Source organism: Thermobia domestica, chromosome 13, assembly GCF_964235325.1.
Source record: "Thermobia domestica chromosome 13, izTheDome1.hap1.1, whole genome shotgun sequence".
NCBI lineage: Eukaryota > Metazoa > Arthropoda > Insecta > Zygentoma > Lepismatidae > Thermobia > Thermobia domestica.
The window spans coordinates 83,698,393-83,719,768 of record NC_137466.1 but is presented as its reverse complement, the minus strand read 5'-3'; the positions used below and the strand labels follow the sequence as shown (position 1 = coordinate 83,719,768).

The following is a 21,376-nucleotide window of genomic DNA, read 5'->3' as shown; positions in this document are numbered from 1 at the left end:
GAATAGCATGTGCTGGGATATATTTTTCATGTTTTTGGATGGGTCCCCTACATGGCCACATGAACTTTTTTCCTTATGTTGATGTAAGGGATCATCTCTTAAAGTTTGTTCGTGTAGTTCATTAACACTGTATACAATAATTCATTACTTATCAAAAATAGAACACAAACACACTGAAAACGCAAATTATGAGACCTTTCGCTAAAACACTTCATCAGAAGGAAACACTAAATAATAGAGAAAGAACCGTAAAGTATAGAGCTGGGAGCCATGTTAGAATGTTACCCTCCATCCTAACAGAGCACACTAGGATGCTTTACAGTTTTTCTGTGTTCTCTAGTTTTTCTCCCTACATCTTTCTCTGATGAAGCGATTCAGCGAAATTAATTACTTAAAAAAAAAAAAAAAAAAAAGTAAGTAAATAATTACCTTCTCTCTCCATTTCTCATATAACTGCTTAAGTAAAAACCTTCCAACTCCAAACTTAACTTTGAATTAAACTTCATACTCAAAGAATAATTGACGTTTTTCTTGAACTGTTCTTTCACTTCTAGATATCTCTGTTGGAACGGAGGATATTCAAGAAAACGGGAAATTGTAAGATTTTCTCCCGTCAGTTTCTTGACAACCTGGAATTATATTATAAAAGTGACGTTCATGTGCAATAAGCGAAGTAAATATGAACACGAATTCTATTTACAACATCAATAAACCAGTCAAACTGAAGAATCAAGTTACGAAATACACAATTTTACAAATGTATCCTCGTCGCCAAAAGTGCCTTTACATCGCCGTGACGGGTATGTGACTGCGCAGTACACCAAGGAAGGGATGGTTGCATAAGAAATTGTGATTAATTTTGAAGAGTTTTTATTTTGACTAGGGAAATAACTTAGGTATAGGGAGTAAAGGCACAGATTTGAACCGTCAGTACACTGCCATCTCTGAAAAGATTCGTATTCTCAGTTTTTCAATTTATTGTCTTATATGTTAAATTAATAACTGCTAACAATTGCTACTAGCGCTCTTTACTCTTCAGAAATTTCCTAGGACACTTTTCTAAGTCCTAAATTTGTGCGTGAATTATTTCATTCGCTTCACTGACCTTATTTGAGAATGGAATCTAATTACACTGAGCGTAAATATGCTTCGCTGTTGTCAAGCAAGGGCCGTAATAAACATAAATAAGGTTCTTATTATTAAATAAAACACAGAAGTATTTATTGTGTGTATAGCACAATATAATACAGTAACTAAGCAACATGATAATCACTAACACCAGCAGAATTTTTTCCAACGGGAGGGGGGGGGGGAATGAGCATATAGAGTTTTTCGATTTATTGCCCTATATATATTGTTTAAATTCATAACATTTATAACTGATAGCATATATCTTGTTACTTTTTAAAATCGCCGCAGAGAACATTCATCTCCAGACACGATGTAGAGAGAAGAGAAAGAAAGAGATATGGCCAGTAGCGTAACAAATTTTACTGCGCCAGGGATCGATTAATAATCAATTTACTCATACTCGCCGCCTGCCCCAGGAATTTCAGCTGCTGCATTATATATATGGTTCTATGTCAAAAGGGCCAGACAAAAGGGCGAGGACAGAAAGGTCCGAGTCAAAACGGCAACGGTCAAAAGGGCCCGCGACATAAGGGCTCAAGGCAAAACGGACCCACGTTAAAAGGGCCCTGCGTCAAATGGACCCGTGTCAAAACGAGACCCGCTAGAAAAGAGCCTGAGTCAAAAGGGACCTGGTCGAAAGATCTCCGCAACAAAAGTAAACGAGTTAAAACGGCCCCGCGTCAAATGGATCCGGCTCAAAAGAGTCCTGCGACAAAAAATACCCGAGTCAAAAGGGTCCTGCGTCAAACGTTTCCGAGTAAAAACGGCCCTGCGTGAAAAGAGAACAGGTCAAAAGGTATCTGGTCAAAGGAACCCGGGTAAATGGCCCCCGCGACAAAAGGCCCCGACTAAAAACGGCCCCGGGTCATGAGATCTTCACGACAAAAGGCCCTGTACCAAAACTGCCCCGCGTCAAAAGGGCCCGCGATAAAGTGGCCCTGGGTCAAAAGTGGCCGGGTCAAGAGGGCCCGCCACAAAAGGGCCCGAGTGAGAACGGCTCCGCGTCAAAAAGGCCTGGGTCAAAATGTCTCCGCGACAAAAGCACGAGTCAAAACAACCCCTGGTCAAAATGATCCGGCTCAAAAGGTCTCGAGTTTAAAGGGCACTGCGTCAAAAGAGCCCGGGTCAAAAGGACCCCGCCTCAAAAGGTCCCATTTCAAATCAGCCCAGCGTGAAAAAGGCCTTGGTTCAAAGTTCTCCACGACAAAATGACCAGATTCAAAAGGGCCCCGTGTTAAGAGAGATCGAGTCAAAAAGCCCTACGTCAAATGGACCGTACCAAAAAGAGTACGCTACAAAAAGGCCCGAGTCAAAAGGTCTCGCGACAAAAAACCCGAGTCAAAACGGCCCTGCATCAAACGGGCCCGAGTAAAAACGGCTCTGCGTGTAAAGAGCTCTGGTCAAAAGGGTTCGGATAAAAGGACTCCACGACAAAATAGCCTAAGTCTAAACGGCCCGGGGTCAAAAGATCTCCACGACCAAAGGGCTCGAGTCTAAAGGGCCCGGGTGAAAGGATCTCCACGAAAAAAGGGCCCCCGTTTCAACGGCCCCCAACAAAAGGGCCCTGGTCAGAAGGACTGTAGTTAAAAAGGTCCTGCGTCGAAAGATCCCGAGTCAAAAGGGCCCCGACTCAAAAGGACCTTATGTCAAATGGACCCATGTCAAAACGGGCCCCGCTACAAGAAGGCCTTAGCCAAAAGATCCGGGTCAAAAGTCTCCGCAACAAAAGTGTCCGAGTCAAACAGGCCCTGTGTCAAACGGTCCCGGGTGAAAGGGTCCTGCGAGAAAAAAGACAAGAGTCAAAAGGGCCCTGCATCAAATGGGCCCGAGTAGAAACGGCCCCGAGTTACAAGAGCGCAGATCAAAAAGGCTCGGGTAAAAGGGCATCGCGACAAAACGCCCTGAGTAGAAACGGCCCCGCGTCAAAATTGCCCGGGTCAAAAGGGCTCGAGTTAAAAGGGCCTCGTGACAAAAGGCCCTGAGTAGATACAGCCCCGCGTCAAAATTGCCCTGGTCAAAAGGGCTCGAGTTAAAAGGGACCTGCATCAAAAGAGCCAGGGTCAAAAGGACCCCGCCTCAAAAGGGCCTGAGTCAAAACGGCCCAGCGTGGAAAAGGTCCGGGCGAAAGGGCCCCGCTACAAAGACACGAGTCAAAACGGCCCAGCGTCAAACGGGCCCGAGTAGAAACGACCCCGAGTTACAAGAGCGCAGGTCAAAAGGGCTCAGGTAAAAGGGCCTCGCGACAAAAGGCCCGAGTAGAAACGGCCCCGCATCAAAATTGCCCGGGTCAAAAGGGCTCGAGTTAAAAGGGACCTGCGTCAAAAGAGCCAGGGTCAAAAGGACCCCGCCTCAAAAGGGCCTGAGTCAAAACGGCCCAGCGTGGAAAAGGTCCGGGCGAAAGGGCACCGCTACAAAAAGACACGAGTCAAAACGGCCCAGCGTCAAACGGGCCCGAGTAAAAACGTCCCCGAATTACAAGAGCGCAGGTCAAAAGGGCTCAGGTAAAAGGGCCTCGCGACAAAAGGCCCGAGTAGAAACGGCCCCGCATCAAAATTGCCCGGGTCAAAAGGGCTCGAGTTAAAAGGGACCTGCGTCAAAAGAGCCAGGGTCAAAAGGACCCCGCCTCAAAAGGGCATGAGTCAAAACAGCCCAGCGTGGAAAAGGTCCGGGCGAAAGGGCCCCGCTACAAAAAGACACGAGTCAAATTGGTATCAATAAAAAGAGAACTGAGCACTAGTCGTCTCGGCTGACCTCGAAGAAGCCCCGCCCCTCTAGAGTAACCACACCTCTATTCTCGAGCCGAGTAACTACTCCGCGTTTGATATCAATAAAAATCAGAGACTCCTCTGTGATGCTAGTAACTTCTCCAAATTTGTGGAACAAGCTAAATAGGTTACTCCCTGCGAAAAATGGCAGTATATGATTGTTTTACTACGTAGAAAAACTTATAAACTGCATAGAAATGTTGGAAATGGAGATTACAAAAAGCATTATAAGTTTATGAAAGAAAATGTAGAGTGGTTAGCACAACATTTTTTAAAGAGAATCAACCGAAATTCGGGATGGTGGACTACGTAATGATAGAGATGCAAGGGCTCGGAAAAAAACGGCTTTTTTGAAAAAAAAACGGCTTTTTTGGAAAAAAAACTCGGTTTTTTCTGCTTCGCTTTTTTGCTTGGGAAATTTTGGGCTTTTTTGAAAATTCTGCTTTAAATTGATAAACCAGATTTTGTTTCGCTTCTCTACAACACAAAAAGTCATTTAATTAGTGGTTGATGCCGATAATAATATAAAACCTCGAAAATAAACCATGAATTTCGAAAAGATATTTCAAACAGTTTTACTTCTCAACATATTTACATTATGAATTCCAAAGGATTAACCAATGTATATAATAAGATTTTTTTTAACCTGCTACATACAAAAGTAAGCAGGGTTGGCAAGAACTGTGGTTGTTTTTTAAAATGCCAAAACCCCGTTTTTTTTTGGGGGGGGGGAGTTTAAACTAGTTTTTTTTGTTTTGTTTAAACCAGGCTTTTTAGGGGTTTAGATATTTTGCTTTATGTATTTATATTACATATTGACAGAAATAAGTTTGTTTCGCCTTGGTGTTATTATGCAACAGCGGGGTTATGCTGGAAGAGGTCACATAAGCTTAAAGAAGTCCGGTCAGTAAATTTCTTAAATTGAGAAACTCCCGCCCTAGCCATCGGGAAAATCCCGTCATTACTCTAAATGTAAAACAATAACGGAAAAAATTCTGTTATTGCTTTGCATGTAAAATTTAAAGGTCAACTTATCATAATCAGTACGCTAAAACTGAGGTATTAAATTACAAATTTAGTGCGTACATATCATTGAAAATACAATCCAAGCTAATGTTGGAAGCTACGTAGGCAATCGATAAATTTTGTCAATTTATATCAGTATATTTAAGCAACCTTGGCTTCTTTATAAAACAACAGGCATTCAGGCATGCACAAATATACAATTTAGTTTCATTTCGTATGTTCAGGCTTAACATCCTTACGTAATACCGAGGTTATCAAGAAGAAGACTTTCGCTTATCCGAACCGCTACTTTGTTTACGCATGAAAAACGGGTTGTGGTTCGACCCAGAATTTAACATGGGACACCTTGATTAAAAGGTGAAAAGGAAATAAAACTAATGCAGATGATTTGATATATGGAAACGTCACCATGAAGTTCACGCGATTCGCATTTTTCGTACCTTTTATTTTCTTCGGTTTAAACCAGTTGTTTATTTAAAAAAAAGAAGAAAAACAGCTGGTGTAAACTAGCCAACCCTAAAAGTAAATACTTCTTTTAAAAAAATACTCAAATAAGTAGCAAAATTCTATGTAGTATTTTTACTTCAAAATATTCCATACCCTCTTTTTTGAACAAAATAAAATTAAAATAAAACATAAGAAAAATACTTAGATTTATATGATACACTTAAAGGCTGCACACCTAGAGCTTTTGGTTTTGTATATTCTTGAAATTCTACAGTTTTATATAAGCACCATCACGGTTTATTCGGTCCTCAAGTTTTCTGTATTTTTAACAAGAGGGATTGAACATGAAGGGTGTGAGATAAGAACATGGTAACCCATAATTTTACTATTTTAAGAAATTAGAAATGTTCTGCTGCACAATCAATTTTGAAAGTCGGAAAGCTGATTTTTCACATAAGTCTATACATGAGGGATTAAACGAAGCGGTATGCGTTGCTGCCTATCTGATGCTGCGTAACTCAGCAATTGAAAATTTGTTAGTTACCATGTTCTTGGCTCACACCCTTCATATCATTATGGAACTCTCCCCACCCCACCAACACACACACACACAAAAAAAAGGACTACGGAATATATTTAAGTTAAGATAAATACAACTGCACAACAAACATGATTGACTGGAGTTTTTGCGCTTCTATCGGGAAGTCCGGGATTCAACCCAGCATTCGACCATTCTGACAAAACTTTTCTTCATTCCATCTATGAAGTAGAAATAGTGCGTGTACTGTGAGTTGGCTGAATTCATTTCTTATTGTTTTTAAATCGTTATTATTACTAATTACCAGCAGTGACGGTTTTGCGAGGGTTAGGGGGGGCGGTCTTTCGGACTGAAGCCTGTTCCCCAAAATTACAGAATGTCTAAAAGAAACGAAATATCTATTAGTTATGCCTTTACTCATTAACTTTAAGCTGCCGTCAAATAAAAATTACGAATGTTTAGAAAAACTAAACATTAGTAAGAAAAAAACCCTCCCAAAATACTTTTCTAAATCCGCCACTGATTCTCAGTATAAAATGATCTTCAAGGTTGTAATTGGAAGATTATCGCTAAATATATAAACGAAACGAAATACAGTATTAGTTATGCCTGTACTCATAAACTTCAAGCTCCTCCCAAATAAAATTAGGAGATTTTAGAAAATGAAACAATCAGACAAACCCGTCCCAAAGTACGTTTCTAAATCCGCTACTGATTATTTGTATAAATTAGTATTCAAGGTTGTATCCGGAAAATTATTGCTAAATCGCTGCACAGCTACAGTATAACAGAAATGTGGAAGTACGGTTAGACGGATATATTGAAAAACGTACGCTTTGACGGATATATAGAAAAACGTAAGTTTAACTTCTGCGTTAGAAGCTAGAGTACTAAGCTCTTAGAAATGAAACAGACGACAAACTGCTGTCCAAAATATCGATAACTCAAAAGTTAAAATAAAGTTAAATAGCCTCTAAAATTGCCCTCAAATACTACATTCTTCATGTTAGCTTTAATTCGTAAAACATGTGCTCCATCCATCTTGCTGGTGAATTTTAGAGCGAAATATGGCATTTAGGTCATGGAATTCTTATCTAAGTATAGAATATACTATAAGAAAGCTATTTAGATAGAAAAATCATGAAAATGAAAAAAGCCAAAATTTCCAAAATTCTCGTTTTTTCCCAAAAAAGCCGGCTTTTTATGTGAAAAAAACCATCGATTCAAAAAAGCCGGCTTTTTTGCATCTCTACGTAATGATGAAAAGATGCGGGTTTTCTTCAAGGGCGCCGATCCTGTAGGTGCCAGGGGGCCCGTGCCCCCCAAAGCTCATGTGGGCCCCCTATTGTATTTATGAATATACAATATTTGGCATAATTAGAGTACAATTTGTCTTAAAATCCTGATATATATACTTCTGCATCTGAATGTCCCCCCCCCCAAATTTACAGAGAAATCGGTGCCCTTGGTTTTCTTGCGTTACGTGAGTGATCCGGGATTCCAGGTCGGAATGTCAGGGGATTCTGATGTGGCTCAAAGTACTGTGTCTATGACTACCTGAAAATGGAATGTTTCCGGAAGTGTGCGTAATATGCAAACAGCAAAGGCAGAGTGGCAAGAACAATATACATTTCCGGGTGCTATCGGAGCACTTGACTACACACAAGTAGCATTAAAGAAACCTAGTATTTTGGAGAGTAATACGTTAATAGGAAGAGCTATTTCGTGACTAAGCGGTTAGCGTACATGCCTTTGGCATAGGAGACCCGCGTCCGATTCCCGGCAGGAGCTCATGTGGTTCGGATTCCACGTTAATCAGTGGGTTCTGTCTCATATAGGCACGCTACTGAAAAGGACGTTAAACTAATAATCAACTCAACTCAACGTTGATAGAAAGGGTGTATACATGAGAATGTATTTTGTTTATGTCAAGGCGAAAGGGGACACGTATGGTGCGGAAAACGCAATCAGATGGACGTGATTTATGACGTGAGTGGCTGGACTTTTTTAAAAAGAAAACAAAGGAGTCAAGTGTCTGATTTCGTTCTTAAAGCCAAAGAATCTACAAAGACCTTGGACCACACGTGATATGCGCTTGTCGTGTTAATCTTGATATTGCTGGATTCGAATCAACATCCATCAGCTCAAATAGGTTCATTTCCATGGTTTCAGTATTACTTTCTTCTATCCCGTTTTTTCTTCTTTTTTTATTTTTGTTTTATTCTCGCTCGAATATTAAAGATTCTCTTTTGAATTTGTATCTAAGTCGTACATGTATTTGATATTTCGTTGCATTTCACTGTAATTACCTTCAAAGTTTCGGCTTTCCTTCGTTTACTTTCTGGTAGCTGTGACTTTGAAAGTACCATTGGAAACTCTTTTATAATACAAATGCACTTTGACTGAAACTGTCGTTGCTACCTGCCCGTTCCATGGCGTTTAGGATACTACGCCATAGGTTAAAAACAACGAAATGACCGCGCGACGGATGGGAGAAATGAGTAATCACTTTTTTTATTGATACGACTCACTACTACGCGCAGAAGAAACGCGAGTGAACGTTCATAAATCTCGGGCAGTCTAGACCTGAGTAGTGGCTGGTTTTATTGATACGAAATTGAGGGAGGAGATTACTCCAGCTGTAGTTACTCCGATTCACGAGCAGGACTTCTCAGGAGTAGTTACTTATTTTTTATTGATATCACCCAGTATTTCGAAATGGATAGAGGTAGATGCGTGTCACATAAATTGATGCTAGAATCTTCCTACAAATTACCTTCATTGTCCGTTTCAAAATCATCGGAGTCTACATTACTTATTATTTCCGTAATCCTTCGGGCGCGAAAATACGCCACTATCATAACCACGAGTTGTCCCGGTGTTATTCAGACCCAAAGATTAACTAAAAAGACGAAGTGAATCCTAACTAATTACAAGAAGGGTGTTGAAACAGCCATACACACTTCCACTGGCTAATAGAAAAAGGAGAACAAAAATAGCTACATGTTTTTTTTTTTTCCTTCTCAGTACTCATATCTTTATAGGGAATATATTCTTGACAAACATATCATTTAAATCTACGCAGTACGTGACCCGTACCCACGAAGGTGACAAATATTCGTGAAAAGTAAACAGAAGGGAGTAGTTTTATGTTGCATTTGTTTCCTTCCGTCGCAGGAACTGACCTTGGTAGCTGCGAGGCAACCAAGACTAAAGTTGTCTCCCTGACTGAACGCCTTGCAACAAGAGAGCAACTATAGTTGTCCATGGGTCTCACGTCTCATAGCTCTAAGTATTTGCAGCTATACAACGAGCTGTGTGCGTTGTGTGCCACTCCCTCTATGCCCCCAGCTGTAGCTGTTTACGAAAATATTATTTGATTTTGATCGGGGTAAGGCACGACAATCTCAAGAAAAACTCTTCACCGTAGCGAGTGACGTCACACAAAGTAGTGACAGGCAGGTGTAGAATGTGCTGGGTGGAACCAGCCAGCTCAACACGAGAGTTTTTTTTTTAAAAAAGAAACAAGCCGTTTTACAGACATTTTTGTAAATCATGATATATATACAGGGTGTTTCAAAACAACACCGACAACGTTTGGAAGGTGATTCCTGACACCAAGATAAGACAAAAAGTATAGACCCACCTAGGTGCACAAATGCTTCCTTTCGGAGTTATAGGCTGTCGAAAACATGAAAAAATTAACTTTAATGGTCCATAGCCCCAAACGTATAGGACCTAGAGTAGTCGGGTCAAGACTTCACTTAGGAACTAGCGTGTACTCTATCCAAAAATATATGTTTCAGAATCGTGCGGTACTTCCGCAACAAATTTTATAGAAGGAATTTGGCTACGGGCATATAATTTGAAACACTCACCAACAACCTCTATAAAAATTGTCGCGGAAGTACCGCAGGATTCTGAAACATGGATATTTGGATAGTGCACATATTAGATCCTAAGTTAAGTCTTGACCCGACTACGGTAGGTCCCATAGTTTTGGAGCTGTGGGCCTTTAATGTTCATTTTTTCGCGTTTTCGGCAGCCTATAACTCAAAGGAAGCATTTGTGCACACAGGTTTGTCTATACTTTTTATCTTATCTTGGTGTCAAGAATCAGCTCCCGAACGTTCTCGGTGTTGTTTTGAAAAATCATGTATATAGTAATTTTGAATGATATGCACTAAGTGCTAAGAAGAGAGAGAGAGAGAGATAGAACTTAAATCCTATCACATTAAAATTGTTATTGTCCGCAGAATAATGGTAATAGAAAACATACGCATTATATAAAAAAAATCTTAGAAATTATATTTCTGACAAAAATTTCAAGAGAATAATAGGTTAGTAGGATTTATAACTACGGGTTCTTCTAAAATCTTTGCATCATGCTAGATCGCATAGAGAATTTTTCGTTTAAATAAAACATATCTGATTAGAAAGAGATTATACTTGAAAGAGAAATGTTTAAATTCAGTTTAACTTTTAAATACTTGATGAATAAAGCAAATGAAAACAAGTGGCATGAAAGGTAACTGAGAAATTTAGTATTTGGAGAAGCAAAAAAGTAATGTGCAAGATACAGAAATTTCTAGCGTCGTCTCGGAAACGAGACGAGAAGTGTATGCTTATATAAGAGTTAAGACAAGAAGTGTATGTCCAAGTTAGAGACGAGACGAGAAACAACAATTCTTGTGTCATTTTTGAGACAAGATATTTATCAAGTCTCATGGGCAACAATTCACTGAAGTCTTTGATACCAGTGTTTTAGTATTACATCATTCATAGTAAAAGTTCATAATTTACAACAGTGGTTGTACGAACACAATAAAGAGTAAAATGAAATCTTTCAGTTTTACGTCCCACGCTTATGCCGGTTAGGCTAGAGGAGACGATGATGATGAGAAATGAATGAAATGAAGAAAGAAGGAAGAAAGGTAGGAAACGGGAGAATCCCGAGAAAACACAAGAGCCTGGACAATGAAGAGTATTTATCAACATTTTAAGATACGCAAGTTATTACATAATATACTTCAATAATAAATATGATTTAAATATTGATATATTACACTCTTAGTGGAACTCTCGTAACTCGGAAGCATTTTCATAATTTCTAGATAAAATTAAGAAGAAAGCCAAGGCATAAATTTATAAAACGAGAAGAGAAATAATTCTTCGAGAATCAAAATGAGACGAGAATCCAACACTTAATTTAAGAGACGACAGGAGAAAACTTTATTTCTCGTCTCGTGAGCAACACTACGAAAACGTACCGGTAATCAAATCAAGTCTTCCGTGTCACTAAGGAGGGAGAAGATTGATGGCTCAGTAGTGCAGCCTTTAAATTTGATGTGAGGACTATAATTCAATCCCAAATATAGTATGTTCCTCACGAGAAAGACGAGAAATAAGATTTTCTCGTCTCGTCAATTTTTATAGAATTCTCGTCTCGTCTCAATTTTCGAAGACGATTATTTATCTTTCGTGTCGATAATCTAAAAAGTTTTTCCCGTCTCCTCTTGACTCGTAAAGTAGTTTCTGGTCTCGATTCAGAAGAAATACTCTGTTAATTTTTATGTCGCTTGATGGCAATTGAAGAGAGTACTACCAATCTGTTTTGAGGTCACCCCTATGTAATTGGGAGAGATACAGAACCAAATCAAACAAAACATGAATTTTAGATTTCTTCTTGAGAACCCAGATTATATGAGACGTAGATGGTAGATCTACAGTCAGTGTGCGAATTAGATAATCTATATTGGGGGGGATCACCCTCATCCTGTAAAAAAAAAAGGTACTTGTTCAGAAACATTCACAAAAGCCTCGGACAAGGACTGATAACTTGGCACGACATCAGCAAAAGAAAATGGACATGAGATTTGGAACATGGAATATTAGAAGTCTTTATAGGGCAGGCGCGTTAAAATCTGTAACGAATGAGTTAGAGAAATACAGGATGGACTTAGTAAGAGTTCAGGAAGTTAGATGGGAAGGAAATGGATCTGAGAATTCCGGAAATTTTACGTTCTTTTACGGGGAAGGAAATAAAAATCACCAGTTAGGAACAGGGTTTTTCGTTCACAAACGAATATTACCAGCAATTAAACGGGTTGAATTTGTTACTGACAGACTTTCTTTTATTACTCTTAAGGGACGGTGGTGTGATATTATTGTTTTAAATGTACATGCTCCAACTGAAGATAAGGGTGACGATATAAAAGATAGTTTTTACGAAGAAGTGGAACGGACATTTGACCAACTCCCGCGATACCATATGAAGATTCTATTAGGGGATTTCAATGCGAAGGTAGGACGAGAGGATATTTTCAAACCGATTATAGGGAACGAAAGTTCGCATAAGGAAAGTAATGACAACGGTGTTAGACTCGTGAACTTTGCAACATCCAAAAACCTAATCGTGAAGAGTACAAAATTCCCACATCGCGACGTTCATAAATACACTTGGACATCACCAGACGGAAAAACACATAATCAAATTGATCACGTTTTAGTAGATAGAAGAAGAAAATCTAGCATAATTGACGTCCGGTCGTTTAGAGGGGCTGATTGTGACACTGATCACTACCTGGTAGCAGCGATAATACGGGAGAGATTATCGTTGAATAAATGTAATACTCAATGCCCGAAAACGGAGAGATTTAATTTAAAGAAATTAGAAGAGAGCCAGAGGTAAGAGAGGAATACCAGGTAAGAGGTAAGAGAGGAATACCAGATTGAAGTTTCGAATAGATTCTCGGTTTTAGAAGACTCGGAGTGAAGTAGTGTTGAGGATACTTGGATTGAAATTAGAGATAGCATTAAAAGTTCAGCAATAGAAAAATTGGGACACGCGGAAATAGGTAGGAACAAACCATGGTTCGACCAAGAATGCATTAAACTAGTAGAGAAGAGAAAACAGGCAAAATTACGGTGGTTACAAAATCCGAATGAAATAACTACACAAAATTTCGCAGATATCAGGCGGGAAACTTCCAAAACTTTTAGAACAAAGAAACGGGATTTTTTTAAAGCTAAAATTAAGGAACTTGAAGATAATAGTAAAAATAAAAATATTCGGGACATGCATAAGGGGATCAGCGAATTTAAGAAAGGCTATCAACCTCGTGCTTATATATTAAAGAAATCTGACGGAACAGTTCTCACTGATACGGATAGCCTCTTAAATAGATGGAAAGATTTCTTTGACGATTTGCTGAACACGCAGCCAAAAACTAATGTGCGTGGAGAAAAGGAGATACACACCGCAGAACCGTATATTCCAGAACCCAATCGAATAGAAGTGGAAGCCGCTATAAAGAAATTAAAGAAACACATATCTCCGGATGTAGATGAAATTCCGGCTGAGTTAATTTTAGCTACAGGCGAAAAATTGTGGAACAAGATACACAAACTCATTCTCCTTATCTGGAACAACGAAGAATTGCCACAAGAGTGGAAAGAGTCAATCATTGTTCCAATTCACAAGAAAGACGACAAAACTGACTGTAATAATTATCGAGGCATTTCTCTTCTGACAACATCCTATAAAATCCTTTCAAATATTCAATTAGCAAGATTGACCCCATACGCAGATGAAATTATTGGAGATTATCAGTGCGGATTTAGACGAAATCGATCAACTATCGACCAAATATTTACCATTCGCCAAATACTCGAAAAGAAGTGGGAATACAATACCCCGGTATATCAACTATTTATTGATTTTAGAAAGGCTTACGACTCGGTTAGGAGAGAAACATTATACAACGTTCTTACAGAGCTTGGAATACCGAGAAAGCTAATTAGATTAATTAAGATATGTTTAAGTGAATCCCAAAGTAAAGTCCGGGTAGGAAAATTTTTGTCCACGAGCTTCCATGTCGAAAATGGCCTGAAACAAGGAGATGCGTTGTCGCCATTATTATTTAACTTTGTGCTGGAATACGCCATAAGGAAAATCAAAGATAGCAACCATTGCCTAGAGTTGAACGGTATTCACCAGGTTATGGCATATGCTGATGATGTAAATTTAATAGGGGATGATAGGAGAACAGTAGAAATAAATGCAGAGATATTACTAAACGCTTGCAGGGACATGGGTTTAGAAGTAAATGCAGAGAAAACTAAATACATGGAAGTGCGTCGGGACCGTAATACGGCAAATTGTGGAGGCGTTAAAATATTAAATAATACTTTTGATAAAGTGGATACTTTCAAATATTTAGGATCAATATTAACAGACGAAAATCATATTCACGAAGAAATTAAATGTCGACTAAAAGCAGGGAATTCGTGTTACTATTCGGTTCAAAATCTCTTGTCGTCGCGAGTTCTGTCGAGGAATTTGAAGCTTAAAATATATAAAACGATAATCATGCCTGTTGTTCTGTATGGTTGCGAAACATGGTCGCATACTCTGAGGGAAGAACATAGACTGAAAGTATTTGAGAACAGGATCCTGAGAAGAATATTCGGATCCAAGAGGAACGAGAATGGGGAATGGCGGAAGCTTCATAACGAGGAACTACATAGTTTATACGGTTTACCCAACATTGTTAGGGTCGTCAAGTCTAGGAGGCTTAGGTGGGCAGGTCATGTAGCTAGAATGGAAGAAAGTAGAAACGCTTTCAAAGTCTTGACTGGTAGACCCATAGGAAAACGACCATTAGGAAGACCTAGGCGCAGATGGGAGGATAATATTAAGATGGATCTTGCAGAGATAGGAATACAAAGTAGAAACTGGATCCAATTAGCTAAGGATAGAAGTCAGTGGAGAGCTTTTGTGACCGCGGCACTGAACCCCCGGGTTCCATAGGCCATAGAGTTAGTTAGTTATATTGGGGGGGGGGATAAAATTAGGCCAACTGGACATAAAGTCTGAAGGTTCTAATTTCAAAATGAGACAATAAATGCCTTACCCCCATATATATATATATATATATATATATATATATATATATATATATATATATATATATATATATACATATATGTGTGTGTGTGTGACATCTGTAATAAATAACAGATTTATTAATTTAATAAATCTACCGACAATAACTATGCACAAATATATTGTCTGAAACACACACACCCCACTAAACCTTTCAGACCGTGTTTAAATGTTGTGCTCACTCTTGTCCCCGTAGCTCTCTAAGGTTTATTTAGCTAATAATTCGGTCCGAGCGGCCCAAGCATATGTTAATTTTTCCACTCATGGTGAAAGCTTCCACTTTGCGTTATTACATACAGGTTGCGAAAAGAACCCTACTTCAGTCTTGTGAAAACCACTAAAATTATCAGTTAAACCGGACATACTTAAAAAAAAAAAAAAAAAAAAAAAAAAAAAAAAAAAAAAAAAAAAGGGAAAATCTAGATATTAGGATATTAAATAAGAAATGGATTGTTGCTAGGCCCGATTTCTGACATGAAGGTCAAATCGAAGGCCAAATATTTAAAATCTCTCGATTCAAATTTCGAGCTTGTGCTTCTACTTCCCGCTAAAGCTGTGGCCATCAGCACTTTTTTCTCCAAATATCGATTCCGTGATGGGGCACAGGAAGTCAACACTTAAAATTACTTTACTGTTAGGTTGCAGATGAGTTGATTCACTGTGAGCTACGTTATTCAAATAAAGTAAAACAATACATTGATGTTTTTCAGACAACATTATTAGTGTGGACAGCAAACCGTACAGCGAAAAGATGGAAAAATGAAGGATTAACCCGCTCCAGTTGAAATGCTTATACAGACACGGACAATGACACGGAGAACCAGTCGTATTAACAAATGCTGAAACAAATCTTAAATTATTCGCTTATTCACCTAAAAATCACCTTCATTAACATGTCTGCTCACTAGGAGCGTATCCCCCAGCGTGTACGTTAACATATACTTACGAGAGAATACCTATATCTCAGATTTTGAGTACAGTTTCAAAAGTTCATTTCCGTAAACTGTAAAAGCAGTGATTACTATGCTAATTATCTATATATATAAAAGAGAACGTACAATTCTTTGTCCGCTCATCACGCTAATACGGCTGAACCAATTTCTTTCATTTTTGGGGGGTTATTAGGATTTGGACCCTAGATGGTTTTTATCATATCACTTTAATTTTTAATTACCAGTGTCTTGAGATAATTGACCATTCAAGTGTCCATAACGTACAAATCCTTTGTTATTAGTTCATCATAGGTAAAAATAAACGTATTTATATGCAACCCGCATGACCGTGTCACTCGGCGGGTTAACATAAATGACAGGCGATATACAGCGGAAAATAGCTTGAATCTTCTGTTTAAAATTTTTTAATTGATTTGCTTATTTTTACAGACACTTTTACAATATGCCAGCACCGGGATGACCGCAGCGAAGCGGGGCGGGTTAACATAAATGACAGGCGATATAATGTTAAGATTTACTGCAATCTTCTATGGTTTTTATCATATCACTTGAAAGCGAAAAAGTAAAAATTATCTAAGTAACAAAGTTTATTGCGTTCCGGGGTGACCGCAGCGAAGCGGGGTGAACGCTGCTAGTCACAAATTAAATGCAACTTTTGAGTTGCATATACACAACCTACTAGGGAATGAAGACCATGTGCTAACAAAGAGTACACTGGAAAATGAAATAACATGTTATAACAAAAATTAAAATAAGATGATAATCGATACAAATATAGAGGATGAATATGACATAATCGAACTTCGCCAAGTATGGTAGAAGAAGCTATTTGTTTACTTCTTTTTGGCCAACCGCTAAGAACATTTATAAATCTATATGTGGCTTTGTTATACGCAATTAGTACATTCAAATTCACAAACGATGACGAACTGAAGGGTACGAAGGTACAGTTAAAAGTAACAACCGTAGTAATAATAATATAGTTCAACTAAACAACGTTGAAAATAGTGGGTAATTAGGTGATAAGAAGAAATTACCAAAACTGAACCGTTTACATCGATCATTTCGAAATACGGCTGGAAGATTAAACTTACAAGAAATGACAAATCAGTGAAATTTGGAGTTATACTGAGCATAGTTTGGGGGGAAAAGCGAGCATCCCTGGTGGGGATACTTCAGCTGACTTCTTAAAAGGGAACAAAATGTGATTGAGGGGGAAAATCCCCCTCATCCCCCCGGTAATTCGCACCCTGTCTACAGTTTAAAGTGGAACTCGAACTCGAGCTCTCATACAGAAAAGGCTCATGCGCTAGTCGTTAGAACAACAGTTAGGGCTACGACAATAACATATATATACAAGTATCAGTGATTAACGCGGACTTTAGTAAGATTGTGGCTTAAGTCAATAAAAATTACATGATGTAACCAACACTCTTAACAATTAGCGCGAACAGCGCCAAATCATCGTAATGGAATTGAGTGTAGAACTGAAAAGAAAGAAAAAAAAAAAAAACATTCTCATTGGAATACTTTGACAGAATCCACATATTTGGATGTTCGTAATTATTACATAATGTGGAATTATATATAGAAAGTTGTCACATTATAATCACATTTTTTTTTTTTTTTTTTTTGTCTTTACACTGTGGAGTATGGAAGGGAAGATTTGGGATTTAACTTCTCGTAAGATATTATGTAAAAATAAATATGTATTATGTTAGGATATATATTCAAAACTCACACTTTGTATTTCATTATTGAACTTACTGTAATATGAACTTCTAACTTTATTATATACAGTATGTTACCTGTCTTTCTTTTCCGTCTTACTCTTATAAGTTCTCCTAGTAGAAGTTGCATACACAAGATTCGTTCGCGATGCCCTTCCACTTTTAATGCCCTAACACGTTTGTGATACCCCCAATGAAATGAAATGAAATCTTTGAGTTTTACGTCCCACGTTTATGCCGGTTAGGCTAAAGGAGACTGTTGTGATGAATAATGAATGAAATGGTGGAATGAAGAAAGTGGGAGGAAACGGGAGAACCCCCGAGAAAACCCACGTACATGGTGTTTGTCCACCACAAAGTTCACTTGGCGGGGTCTGGGATCGAATCGGGACCCCAAGCACCAGAGGTGAACGCTCTACCACTGAGCCACCGCGGCCCCCTTCTGATATATATACTACTGCGTTATATTCAGCTGCTGCGTTATATATATATATATATATATATATATATATATATATATATATATATATATATATATATATATATATATATATATATATATATATACAAACAGTATACAAAGTTATTTTTATTAAGAAATCGAAGTTTTTACTTATCTTTTTCGTAAGTTATCACTACATACTTAACTCGTAACTACTATCGTGGGGTCAAATTTGACCTAGCACATTTCTAGCTGTGGACAAAATATATATATTTTGTTTCACTGAGGTTTCAGTCGTCTATTCTCAGTTGACCTTGCTAGGGGGCCGCGGTGGCTCAGTGGTAGAGCGTTCACCTCTGGTGCATCGGGTCCTGGGTTCGATCCGAGCCCACGCAAAGTGAACCTTGTGCTGGATAAGCACCGTGTGCGTAGGTTTTCTCGGAGTCCTCCAATTTCTTCCCACTTTCTTCATTCCACCATTTCATTCATTTCTCATAATCACTGTCTCCTTTATCCTAGCCGGCATAATCGTGGGACGTAAATGGAGGCAATTTTCAGTTGATCTTGAGATCTCGTAGCGACTAGGTGTTCGTGTCCATGTGCTTTGTTGTTTCGATGTTTTCGGACCTCTGGGGTCGAAATTTTCTCCAGGATAGTACTTGCGCTATCTGTTTTCTGCATTACATTTTTTCTGTGGTTTTCTTGGGGAGTGTTACGGAGGTGTGTGCATAACTCCGAACTAGCAGATCGTGCAGAAGGTGGTTTTTGCAATTTTCTACAGAATATTGGACGTTGCATGCTTAAACATTCTTGTTTTTTTTAACCATCTTTCCAAAGAACCAAGAAGGCTTCAGACGCGAGACTTCATGAGGAGTATTGAGATGACTCTCATTGAAGATCACCTAAAAGTAAGGGGTAAATACGAGACACTTTCTCGTAGTCTTCGGCAGTTATTGTTACGAATAACTGGTGGGAACATCAATGAAGACCGTCCGCAGACAGATTCTCCAGCTAAAAGGAGGAGATGTGCTATTTGTCCTCGAATTGATGACAAAAAAAAAAAAAAAAAAAAAGTCATTGGATTTGTTCTGTGTGCAACCGAAATGTCCACAAGGGTCATTCAAGAAAAAACACTATATGTACTGACTGTCAGTAGAACAACTAAAATGTCTTTGTTTGTTCTGTATCTAACGGATAGGTGATTAAGACACATTTAGGGGTCGTCCACTTATTACGTAACGCGTCAAAGGGGGAGAGGGTTCGGCCTTGCATTACGAAGCCTGACAAGGGGGAGAGGAGGGGATTTAGGTCTTTGTTATGTTACACTTTTTTTCTGCTGTAATTTTTATTTTTATTCTCAGATTTATATGCAATCTTATAAACAAATAATTTTATTCAGTCTTTTCTTTTTTATAAATTAGCTAGAATACTCGTTTTCATACGGGGAGAATACGTTTCATTTCGGATATAAAGGGAACCAAAACTGTCACCATCAACTTACGGACTCCACAAACTATGGATTCGACACAAATATCGGTCATTTTCGATCATTTATATATATATATATCTCCCCTTCCCCAAGTTGCATGGCTAAATTTTAATTTAAACGGCATCGAAAGTATTACTGTTCATCTCAGCGACCCCAAACATCATGGACTCGACACTAATATCGGTCATTTTCGAACATTTTGTATATGCCATCTTCCCCTTTACCCAAGTTGCGGGATGAATTGGGATTTAAACTGCATCGAAAGTGTCACTGTTTATCTCAGCGACCCCGAAAACTATGCATTTGATACTAACATTGGTAATTTTCAATCATTTTTATATATCTCCCTCTCCCCCAAGTTGCATCTTCAAAGTGAAATGATAAAAAAAACATCTCATGCCAGAACTTCATCTATGTTGAAAATTTGAACGAGATCGGTCGGGTGGTTAAGAGTTATTAAGTTACAAACATAGTCACTTTCATATATATGCTTGTGGCTATCGCAGCATTAGATTTAGGGAACATGCTTTTCCGGAGTTAGTTGTTAGTGATCTTAACCACCGCCTGAAAATGCCCTCATGTTCCCACTCGTATTGCTATTTTTAAGAATGTTATTTGAAACCTTTGATTTGAATCATTACTCACTCTATTCTTCTAAGGGGTTTTGCATGGGAAACAGAAGAAATTCTTTTTCGTGAAATTATATTTTCCGCGATAGAACGATCCAGGATTTGTAGATCAAAATAAGATATTAAAAACCTAATTCGTACTAAATTTATTTCGTACTATTTTTTTTTTATTTCTGAATTTGAATATTTCTGAAGAAATTGAGTTTATTCGCATTCTCGCACTGATTTAGGACAAGAAGAATATGAAAAGAGGTAAACTTAAGTCCGAAGTCCAAAAAAGATGCTTGAAAGCTTGTTCACAAACGAGATGTCCCTGCTCCTCCACATTCACAGTCACTTGGAATCTGTGGTCGACGAGGAAGAGAACTGTGCATCGTCGACACTGGCGAACTTCAAATGCACGAAGCATCCTGGATCCCTGAAAAAGAGGTCTTTAGATCCTGTTCCACCTTCATCTTCCTTGTCAGTATTTCCTCATTGTCATCATCTGACCGAAAAGGATAGGTGTAATCTCCTTGGGAAAACGACAGTATGCAGTTTTGAAGAATTAGGACTGTTAATTAAGCAATCTTATGGGGTTAAAATATGATTACCATCCTACTATTTTCTAATACGTACCGGTACTTTGATTTATTGGCCAAAAACACTACAAATATATTCAGAATAAAAGCATTTTGTAATAAAAGTTCTTCTATTAAAAATAGTGTTTTATTATAATAACTCCCAAAATAAGCAAGATTGGTGAAAAAACAAAAATACAAAGGTGTTATGTAACGAACGGGGGAGGGGTTCAGCCTTGCGTTACGAAATGTGACAAGGGGAAGGGAGGGGTAAAAATTAGTCAAAAATAGCGTTATGTAATATGTGGACGGTCCCTTAAGACTAAACATTGTGTGTATTGATAGGTAGCCAAACAGGCCCGTAGCCAGCCCAAAAATATGAGGGGGGCGGTAGAAGTTAGGGGGGATGATCCAACCATATTATAGTTCATAACTATATATAGTAGTTCATTTGCAAGCCTACCGTGAATATTTTAGGGGGGACAGTAAAACTTTAGAGGAGCCCGGCCCCCAAGTCCCCATGTAGATACGGGCCTGTAGCCGAGCAACTGATGAAACAAAAAAAGCATCAATTTTCAGTTTTTTTAATGACAAGTTACATTTTCTCAACACTAATAATTGAATGCTTTCCTTATACGAAAATTTTATTTTCATACTTTATTTTTGGATAACAAAAAACTTTATTTCATTTAAGTATGTTGTTTCGCTTTGTAATAATC

The 21,376-nt window shown here is 38.4% G+C and overlaps 1 protein-coding gene across 1 annotated transcript in view; it reads right to left on the bottom strand.

Annotated features, from left to right (window-relative positions):
- Window positions 1–21,376, bottom strand: part of LOC145668277 (endoplasmic reticulum aminopeptidase 1-like) — a 127,290-nt gene that overhangs the window by 59,539 nt on the left and 46,375 nt on the right. The window contains exon 5 of the mRNA XM_081735984.1: window positions 430–629. Within this exon, the coding sequence (XP_081592110.1) occupies window positions 430–629 (200 nt within the window). The remainder of the gene's footprint in view (window positions 1–429; window positions 630–21,376) is intronic.